The sequence below is a fragment of the Pomacea canaliculata genome, linkage group LG3 (genome assembly GCF_003073045.1).
Source record: "Pomacea canaliculata isolate SZHN2017 linkage group LG3, ASM307304v1, whole genome shotgun sequence".
NCBI lineage: Eukaryota > Metazoa > Mollusca > Gastropoda > Architaenioglossa > Ampullariidae > Pomacea > Pomacea canaliculata.
Genome location: NC_037592.1, coordinates 26,644,054 through 26,654,377, shown reverse-complemented (window position 1 = coordinate 26,654,377; position 10,324 = coordinate 26,644,054). Strand labels below are relative to the sequence as shown.

General features: G+C 41.2%; 2 protein-coding genes and 1 long non-coding RNA gene across 3 annotated transcripts; 2 read left to right on the top strand and 1 right to left on the bottom strand.

The window, feature by feature from the left end:
* The first annotated feature begins 1,557 nt into the window (after positions 1 to 1,557).
* LOC112559590 (anti-sigma-I factor RsgI2-like) lies at positions 1,558 to 3,928 on the top strand. The gene is made up of 2 exons (XM_025230922.1): positions 1,558 to 1,719; positions 2,600 to 3,928. The coding sequence occupies exon 2, from the start codon at positions 2,639 to 2,641 to the stop codon at positions 3,926 to 3,928; it is 1,290 nt and encodes a 429-aa protein (XP_025086707.1). The 5' UTR covers positions 1,558 to 1,719; positions 2,600 to 2,638.
* Positions 3,777 to 8,949, top strand: LOC112558876 (FH2 domain-containing protein 1-like). The gene is made up of 8 exons (XM_025229608.1): positions 3,777 to 4,106; positions 4,430 to 4,553; positions 4,869 to 5,030; positions 5,187 to 5,438; positions 6,067 to 6,250; positions 6,621 to 7,072; positions 7,898 to 7,931; positions 8,358 to 8,949. Exons 2-5 carry the CDS (start codon positions 4,458 to 4,460, stop codon positions 6,235 to 6,237), a joined length of 681 nt encoding a protein of 226 aa, XP_025085393.1. The 5' UTR covers positions 3,777 to 4,106; positions 4,430 to 4,457; the 3' UTR covers positions 6,238 to 6,250; positions 6,621 to 7,072; positions 7,898 to 7,931; positions 8,358 to 8,949.
* Positions 8,803 to 10,310, bottom strand: LOC112558877. Its single transcript, XR_003098244.1, has 2 exons — positions 10,172 to 10,310; positions 8,803 to 9,614 (listed from the first exon to the last, which is right to left on the bottom strand). It is a non-coding gene; the product is annotated as an uncharacterized LOC112558877 (long non-coding RNA).
* Positions 10,311 to 10,324: the final 14 nt, after the last annotated feature.

Sequence of the window (10,324 nt, the reverse complement as noted above, 5' to 3'; positions counted from 1 at the left end):
CTTGACTAAGCCAGCTGTTCCCTATAGCTGGGTTGGCTGGTAAAGTTAAAAAAAAAATTGTTTTTTCACATTCCTATGACTGTTATGTCCTGTTATTTCATACTGTTATTTCAACATAGTTGCAGAGCATTTAGTAAGAAGACCTATTTTCATTATAAAGAACAGTTCTTTACAGCAGATTGGAGCGTGTAAAGCTATGTCATTGCTGTTGGTGGTGGCACTGAATCACCATGGAACCCCGAGATACGGTCCTTGCTGCTTACGAGATCTTAAACATCATCCTTTGCTCACCGTTTCACCATCGTTGGAGATGGCTTTCGGGTGAACGAGCAGAATTAGAGCCAAAAGTTGATAATCCCCATGATGTCCTCAATTTCCTCCCTAGCCAGAAGGTGTCCAGCTGGTCTGAGCTGCAAGTTCTGAGTGCTGCCGTGTGGGACATAGCACGAGCATAGAACATTTCTCTTGACCAAGTTCACCAAGATGTGAGTACAGAAGGTAGCACAAGCCTGGGAAATCCGAGAAGAGCGGTGGTATGGTATCGTACTTATTTTATTTTTCTTTTACTATGTTCTATCGCCCTTCAGGCGCAGTTTTTTTATAATTTTTTTCAGGTTATATATGAATGGTGTGAGAAAGATCACACAAATGTGTGTGTGTGTGAAACATGCGCTTTGACTAAGCACACAGTTAAGGCAGTGAGCAGATAATTTCTACGCAGTTGTGAACTTCCACTCATTATGATTGTTCTATAAAAAGAACCAACAACAGAATGACTACAGTAAAAAAAAAATCAACTATTAAAAACAAGATAAGGTAATGAATGCACATGCGGCCGTAAGCACCTTAACAGTTTCTTGTTACTCGCTGGAGTCTACTCAGGATGAGCTAACGAGGTAAACAACCATCTCAGACAATCCACTTCGAGAAGCTTTCCGCGCTTTGTGCTGAAGTTAGCCGTGCTTCAAACAAAACCGCTGAAAACAACCTCTGGTTTTTTAGGGTTTTCTTTTTAACCTGTATTAAGGTACATCTATATATTTCAACTCGATTACTATTGGTATTAAATCAGGGAAATTTTCTGATAGAAAAGAGCCCTGGCTCGCTTAATAATTATTTCATCCATTTGTTTATTTTAAATATACAAAAGATAATGAGAGATGAAGCTTCTAAACTTAAAATGTGAAGTATACTAGTCACAACGAGGTTACCTGACTAGACCTGTGTTTTTGTCGCCAGTTTTCACTACACAATCTGTTCAAAAACGAAATTTCGGATATTCCCTAAACAATTTTTGGTGAAGATGCTCTTGGGAATTTCCTAGAAAAACGCACTACGTAAACATGAGCTGGTGTTGTCTGTTTTGCATCGTGCAAGTAGGCCAGCAGGTCATACAGGTTGCCGTTACATGTCCTATCTTAGTCTGCAAAAAAAAAAAAACAGTGGTGGTGACAGGAGGACAGTCTAAAAAAACCAAAACGTAGACGAGCAGAGTATTGACCACTTACTAGATCGGCGGATATCCCCAGTCGACTCTATGTTTAGGAGAAGGTGAGGTCACCTGAGTAGTTTGCTAACAGAAGGCTGATAGTATCAGCATTTGTAGATGTTTGTAGACGTGTGCTGAGCTCCGCAGTCGTTCTAGAAACTTGAAATCGCGTCAAGTGTGTCGCGTTACAGTTTGTAGATGTAGCCATCTTTGCTTTTAAAAGCTGAAAGGTAAGATTCACCTACATAATTTTATATATTACAGTATCTGCCCAAATGTTTAAAATGCTGCTTAAAGTGTGTCTGAAATTTGAGTAATAGTTTGACATACTGCTAAACTATGTCAAGTATACGCAAGATAAAAGGTATTTTAATATTAATACCGAAGACGGCCTAATACAGAACTAGATAAACAACGCAGCTCGACTACAAGAAACAAGACATGAGATTACATGTATTCTATTGTTGCTTTGAAATCTGTCAACGACCTTCAGCTACCGGATTTTTTCTTTTCAATCCGGACTCGCGCATTAAGACTAGTCTGAATTATAAACATTGCAACCAGTTTGTCATAAAGTATGTATACATAAATAAGCAAACCACGTCTTAAACGCAGCAAGAGATGGCGTCGAGGTAAACACCTCGACTGAAAGTAGATGAAGCCATCTATGCTGACTGTGATGCCAGTAATGACCACCAGATTTCTTTGTCTCGGTCAAACCGCTTGACCCCGACATTAGTCGGGCAGTCTGCACCTGACTGTGGGTTTTCACGTTTATTCACTACGCATCATGTACGCATGAGAGTCTACGCAGAATGCCGTGGCAATGATACTTAAATTTGTAAAGTGAAAGTGGTGTGTTTGCTTATTTATTCACAATATGGGTCTGTTAAAGTATATAGAAGTGATTGCATCAGTTTCTTTCCCAATTAAACATTCTTGTATATATATATTCTCATCATAAATTATCTTGTTTACATGTACGTACTCGCCGTACATTACCTGTATCGCCCACACACCACAGAGAGAAAGACTCCTAAGTGCAGAGGTAGAAGGTGAGAAAGGTTATTTATTTATTGCAGAGTTTGTTTGTTTTTTTTAATAATGCAGGTAATTCTCGGTGCAAAAGATAAAAACGCCGAATCAAAGATGCCACCTGTTGGAGCACACTTCAACTCTATCCAGCTGAGGCAAACAAAACTACCACCATCACCCACTGATGGGTCACCAGAAGAGGCTGGCGTCTCAGATGTGAATAAAAGGCCAGCACCAGTCAAACGTCCCCCCGCCACGTGGCCCAAGCCATCGTCCCATGCACGCCCAAAATGTATGCCTTCTGAGAATACAGCCTCTGAGAATACAGAAAGGAAACCGGAAGTTGGTACAAGCACCACACAACCTTCGTCAGCAGGCACAACGATGGTGGCATTTTTTGCGCCAGCAACGCCAGTGATGACTCCAGACATTGCAACAGCGTCAAAGATGACACCAGAAGTAACAGAAGCGCCAACGACGACGCCAGACGTGACAGCAGCTCCAGTGATGATGTCAGACATAAACATAGCGCCTACGATGACGCCAGACCTAACAGAAGCACCAAAGATGTCAGTAGAAGTAACAGAAGAGCCAGTCGTAACTTCAGTTCCAGTGATGACGCCTGACGTGACAGTAGTGCCAGTGATGACGCCAGAGGTGACAGTAGTGCCAGTGATAACGCCAGAGGTGACAGTAGTGCCAGACGTGACGCCAGAGGTGACAGTAGTGCCAGTCGTGACGCCAGACGTGACAGTAGTGCCAGTGATAACGCCAGAGGTGACAGTAGTGCCAGACCTGACGCCAGACGTGACAGTAGTGCCAGTCGTGACGCCAGACGTGACAGTAGTGCCAGTGATAACGCCAGAGGTGACAGTAGTGCCAGACGTGACGCCAGACGTGACAGTAGTGCCAGTGATAACGCCAGAGGTGACAGTAGTGCCAGACGTGACGCCAGACGTGACAGTAGTGCCAGTCGTGACGCCAGACGTGACAGTAGTGCCAGTCATGACGCCAGACCTGACAGTAGTGCCAGTCGTGGCGCCAGACGTGACAGTAGTGCCAGTGATAACGCCAGAGGTGACAGTAGTGCCAGACCTGACGCCAGACGTGACAGTAGTGCCAGTCGTGACGCCAGACCTGACAGTAGTGCCAGTCGTGACGCCAGACCTGACAGTAGTGCCAGTCGTGACGCCAGAGGTGACAGTAGTGCCAGTCATGACGCCAGACGTGACAGTAGTGCCAGTCGTGACGCCTGACGTGACAGTAGTGCCAGTCATGACGCCAGAAGTAGTAGCAGTGCCAGTAATGAAGCCATCAGGAACAGCTGCACCTTGTAACCTGGACGATTTATCGGTGTGTTCAACAGACGTCCAGACGTCCACACCACATCAGCATCGGCAATAATCTCGATTGATCACATGACTGTCACGTCTTCGCTGCCAGAAGCGCGAAATTCGATAATGTCAGATGAAACACCGCCACCACCATCACCACACACCACCGCCACCGCCACCGCCTCCCCCTCTAAAGGGCTCCGTCAGAAAGAAAAGTTTAAACGTAAATGAACTGTCGCAAGTCCCAGGTAGCACTATTCTCTTTCTCTACTCATAGTCGGCCATTGTTGTTCACTGCTCTCTTCCCTCTCGTTATCCTCATCTGCTTTGATGTATGTGTGTGTATGTGTGTGTTTTCGTCTCCGGCTCTCTCAATTTCTACAGACCGCTGCTTATCTTTATTTTATTTTTTAACGTAATTTGTTTCTACATATTTTGTGAATTAAAATAATCAGAAAAAGGAAATATTTAAGTTCTGTTAAAAAACTCGTTTTTATTTACTATACATATAAGTATAATAAAGCTGTGTGCTTTACTTAAGTTTTGCGAATATTTTTTTTGGCTTTCACAGAACTATCTGTGTGGAACGATATTAAAAAATGAGCCGTAAACCTCTAGACATCAACCATATGAAGAAATTTATCTCGGGCCACGACGAGTTAGATGCTCCCCATGACTTGTCTAACAGAATCCAGGTTTGCCTTATGATATGTTTATTACCTTTTTTTTTTTTTTTTTTTTTTTTTTTTTTTTTTTTGATATCAAGAAAACGTTAATCGAGCAGTTTTACGTGAAGCGGATGTCTACTGAAAAGTTCATTGATGTTTGTAGGTGATGCTTTTGAAAAACGCTTTCATGGATGATGGAGAACTTAAATTACTATCAGTTCTAAAACGTTATAATAAAATATCTTTTTCCATCTATTATCGAATGGGCCAACAAATCTGTTCTAAAAACGAGTTTAAGGCTGTGTCATTGCCTCTAATCATAATCTTCGCCTCTGTTTGCAGGAGCCGCTGATGGACAGTTGTAAGAGTATGAGAGTGGACTTGCTTCTCAGAAAGTTCTCCAAAGTGGATGACGTACTGATGTTCGTTAGGAATGTAAATCATGCAGCATTCACTAATGAACAGCTCAAAGAGCTGAGTGCACTTGCCCCAGATGAAAAACAGGTGTTTGTTTTTAAAGGCTTTGAAGAATATGAGATACGCTTCTTGCTTATTAAAAGTCCAAAGAGCGCGAGGGTTTTTGTTTTTGTTTTTGTTTTTTTCTATTATTGTCTCGATTAAGTTCATTATCTAACCCTAAATTTTGTCTGATTCTGACAGGCAAGACGGATAAAAACTCGTAGCGAAGACAGTTTGTCCGTCACCGAGAAGTTTCTGTACAAGTTGGTTCAAATCCCTCACTACGATCTGCGCATTCACATCATGTTCAGTCGCGCGACGTCTCCCCCACAGCTCCGCGAGCTCCGTGACAGACTTCGGAAATATCGAGATGCATGCCGGTACCTCTGTGACAACGAGTCCATCAAGGTGTTTCTTTGTTGGGTGCTGCAGGCTGTCAACGACATCAATAATGTAGGTTCTACCAGCTGCCAAGCTGGCCTCTGCTTCTCTTGTGTGTGTGGTGGTGGGGCGGGAGTAGGTGGGTGTCGTGGCGGCGGGGTAGTCTTCTGGCCGATAATGAAGATACCTGTCGATATTTTTGAAACTTAGTCTACTATTACCACCAACAAGCAAAAATGTTGTGTACATTGTCATTATATCTGTTCTTCACTTTAAAATTAGAAACAGTCATGTTGATATTCAGTGTTTGCAGTATCTAGTTAAATATTATGATAACTGTACCTTTACCTCCGTAGTCCGTTACTGTAGAATGTCGTTATTCTTGATTGTAATACTGTTTTACCATTGTTTTGTTATCTCCCCCTCTGTAAGGCAATGGCCCTAGAATCAATTTTTCAATCTCTCTCTCTTTTCTTCCACCTTTACAGGTAATTTCATTGATCGGGGTAAAATTGAATCGTATTTGTACATTTACTTTCTGTATTTATTCCTGGTTGGTTAACGATTGTTAGCTCAGGTACTTCCTCACAGGTAACTTTCAATGGGATAAAGAAGTGTAAGAATACCTGACAAGCGAACAATTGAAACTGCAAATCCATATATGGTTCGAATCTGACTTATAATTTCGTTCTGTACACAGGGGAACAAAGAAGATAAAGCTTTTGGACTAAGGATAGGGTCACTCAACACAATCCTCAGTACTAAGGCCAAGACACCGGAGCGCGCGACTCTTCTGCACGTGTTGGTAGAGGACATCCGGAAGAACGACCCCAGTGCTTTGACCTTTGCTACCACTTATCTACCAAACTGAAACGGGCTTTACAGTGCGTTTTCAATATTTTTTTTTTACTTTATTTTTAGTCCTTATTGTTGAAATTATTTTAAATGGGAAATTGTTATAAAGATATTTGACAAACATCAGTTATGTGTAAGCAGAAATAAGAAAATGTATTATAGTTTAAGATGTCAGTTCGTAAAGAACATGGAATGATGATGAAGGTAAATAAGACGGACATTTTCCCCAGTTTTGGTATCTTTGATTTAACACATTAATTTTTGAAACAACAGTTTACTTCCTACACAGGTGTGGTTCCGCGATAGCATGATTAAAGGAAAGAGGTAGGCAGACGTGAACAAACATGGGTCATTGACAGTTATTCTTAATGTGAAAAACTGATCTTTTGTTTGAATTAGGCATTCCTCCAAGAATCTCCGTGATGATTTTCAGAAGATCAAGGAAGACAAGGAAGTGCTGACAGCAGCTCAGCGCGATGTGGAGACATGCGAAGAAGTTGGCAGCCATCTCAAAGATTTCTTGAGTGTACGTGCATGGTGCCAATGTTACAAATATTTGTGCCGCTCGTGTATTGTTCACACCGTTTGATTAAATTTTGTGGGTAAACTTTGGCAGTACTCCCAGTCTTTGTACAAGGTGGTTTCGCATTGCTTATCACGACTGTATGTATACATCTATATATTTTTTTCAGGAGATCTGCCCGCTCATCCATGAAGTTGAGGAAGATTTCGAAGGGGTGGATGCTGACTTCAAGTCTGTCGCCGCGTACTATTGCGAAGACCGGAATTCCACCATTGACAATTTCTTTGGAATCTTCCTAAAGGTCTGCGAAGACGTGCAGTTTGAAGAGGTTAGACCACAGTTTAGGATGATAAATTATCAAATTTGTACACTTTTGCAAATACCGTTTCGACTTGTTGTCTCGCCACCATCCTCTAAATGTGGCATGTTTACAGGCCTTGCTGCCTTTCCGGATAGTCTTAGTTGCTTGCTCGGCGTAAAACACCTATTCCCCTACGCACACACACTCGCCATCATCTGTTCATGCTGGGCGAGAGGATAACGACCTAAAGACAGGATATTATCCATAACCGATAGAAATTCGGTCTACCACACAGTGTAGCATGAGGCGGATTTGGCAGATAACGATCTGAGACAATGTCAGTTAATATTATCGCCGCCACTGTCATCAAAGGGTGATGGTCTTTATCCCTTTTTCGTCTGTAGAAGTTGACAAGAATCTTTAGAACTGGGTATACTCGAGATTTTAAGATATTGTCTCATCGTGTGATAGTCGTCGCATAGCTTCGTCAAAAGTTTTAGACCAGAAAAGATCATTCTCCATACATAATTACAAAAAAGGGAAACAATTTTTTTCAGAATCGTTTGGTCAGAGAACAGGTGACATAATTATGTTTCTTGAATTAAGAAGCCGGTAGTATACTTGGGAAGTCCCGAAGATGGCCTTGTCCTAGTCTGGTGCTTCTGTCTGAGAACATTGAAGAGGGAATAAATCAGCACAACCCGCATGAACATCCAGACAGCGGGAAAGATGTGCATGATGGATACAACTTATCACTGAAGGGTATTCTATGTGTACAGCTTTTACTCTTTTATGTGTGTCTGCAGATGTCTTAATAAATGTATGACAGCATTTTTTTCCCTCTGCTTGCAGAATCGGGAGAACAACGAGTTACAAAATCGCAGAGGTATGAACACGTTTTACCACTTCTCATCATCTTCATAATACAAGTGACATAAGAGGAAAGTTTAAAATTGAGATTGTAAAAGCTTAAAGACCGAAGTATTATCTTTTAAAGGGTTTTGGAACAAATGTTGATTACCAGAGAAAATTTGTTTCTCGTTGGGTCGAAGTGAATGTGTGGAGGTGAAAAGGGATGGGTGTGCATGCACGCTGTTTGTCTACACATAATATAATATTATGTTCTCTCTTCCTTTCTCACACACACACACACACTTTTTGACAGGAATGCTGTTCTTACACTGGGTGTGCTTTTTACATTATTTGTAATGAATATTTCCAAAACACTCTAGTATGATCCTCGTACCGGATCAGAGAGTGAGACTTTCCTCGAGGCAGCTCCTGAACCGTAGCCACACTTTATGTGTTTCAGGTTCTGTAAGTTGTCTAGCGAGCACCGACCGTGAACACAGCGGTCACGCCACGACGCACGTGGCAAACAGTGACATCACCACTGTCAACGAGCTGTGAACATCCTGGAGCGACCTGTCTTGTGATCTGTCAGGGTTAGCACGCGCACTGTTACATCGAAATGGACTGCTGACAGGTCACGTGATCTTAAAGTCCGAGGGCTTGATTATCCCCATCCTTTATTTGTGATTGTGCAATGGTTGATCTGCCGTACTTTACTCGGATTCTTTTGTAGACGGATATTTCTTCAGTTGAAATTACTTTTTGTAAATGCTGATGAAAACAGTCTATTTAACCTAAACATTTGATGTGAATTTGGTAGATTGCTGTTGAGCATGTTCTCACCACAAACAGATGTGTTTATATTTGACCATACCAGTTAAAAGTATATAACTATACATATTTTCTAGAAATGTAAATGTGTCCGCAAAACATTCTGGTGTGGTTCACTTTCACACAAAATTCTTTACAATATTGCACTTTGAATTTGTTGATACATATCTTAATTTGAAGACTTTTTGTTCATGTATTATCAGTAAACTGTGAATATGTTACCAATTCTTGGTGTTTTATGTTATCAGTAACTTAGATAAGCTAGTGGCCATAAAGATACCCCCTTTAGATAGAAATCAGGTAAGCTGGAAGTGAGGTCTGGAGCCAAAACCCACAATCCTCACTGTGCTGGTGACAAGCCCTTCACAATCAGTCTGCAAGTGACTTATACAACATGCGGATGTGTATGTGCTCTGTGTATCTGCACAAGGCAGAAAATGGTAACTGAATATACAGGGTACAGGAAGAGGGAAAAATTAACTGGAAGAAGGAAAATGAGAGTGTGTGTGCCTGAGTGTGATCAGATCATGCATGCATAAAAATGAACCACATGTCAGGAATCATAGAATTGTAACCTTTATCATCAGAATTACATACATGAAATAGTTCTTTGTCATTATTTCCAGCTGACAGTTGAAAACCAGAAGATTTTTTTTAACTCTACTTTATTAGGATTGTGCACATGTGAAAAGAGTTGACAATTCAGTGGCACTCTGACACTGCAGAACACTTAACACCTACTTTGACAGCAGATTTCAATGCAATACACTACCCGCCATTTTTCAGGTGGTTTTTGTGGAAGATAGGTTGCAGTGTATAGGTTACAAGAGTACTTCACATTAGCAGTGGAGGTGGAGTGTAGCTGTCTGATGTCCAGCATACAACTCTGTACATCAAATATCAAAACCTCAATAAGTATTCATCATATAAAGAATTCTACTACTATACATCTAAGTGTGTGTTTAAAAGTATCTTTCCTCAGAGGAAAGAGAATAATTTTAGATTCACTAACCAACAATTAGATTACCCCATTGTTCATTCCATTTTTTTTTACTTCATCCTTTCAGAAACTGTACACCACTAGGTTCAGAAAAGTACTGCCATTATCATTGTTTGGACACAGATACAATGAGATAGGAGTGGGTAATAATCCTGTACACTGTTGACAATTTCCAAAATGCAGCAAACACTGAAACTGGTGTTTTGGGGTTTCCACTATACATTAAACTACATCATCATCTTGATGTGTGGCACTAAGTTCAATATGGGTTATTTCTAGGCTACATTAATTGCTACTTCTTCACCCAGACTTACCACCAGGAAGTGTCACAACAACCTAATGAACTAAATAAGGTAAACATCTTAATAATCCCGCTTAAATAACGAAAAAGCTGTATAACAGTCTGTGCAGATACACAGGAGCCTTACAAAATAACAACTTACTGTATATAGTGTACCACGGACTAACGAAGATTCACAAAGTCGAACGGCTAACCCAAACAATATTCCAGTTCACAATTCAAGGCTGTCTGCTTCACCGTGAACTCCAACTCCACCGACAGTGTCAGTGTGGTGTGTTTTCCGCCCAACCTCAAA

Bases quoted from the DNA above. Each gene is read 5' to 3' on its own strand.
- LOC112559590 (XM_025230922.1), top strand. From the start codon at position 2,639: ATGCCACCTGTTGGAGCACACTTCAACTCTATCCAGCTGAGGCAAACA.
- LOC112558876 (XM_025229608.1), top strand. From the start codon at position 4,458: ATGAGCCGTAAACCTCTAGACATCAACCATATGAAGAAATTTATCTCG. The intron at 4,554-4,868 runs GTTTGCCTTATG...CTCTGTTTGCAG, and splicing joins ACTTGTCTAACAGAATCCAG to GAGCCGCTGATGGACAGTTG. The intron at 5,439-6,066 runs GTAGGTTCTACC...TTCTGTACACAG, and splicing joins CTGTCAACGACATCAATAAT to GGGAACAAAGAAGATAAAGC.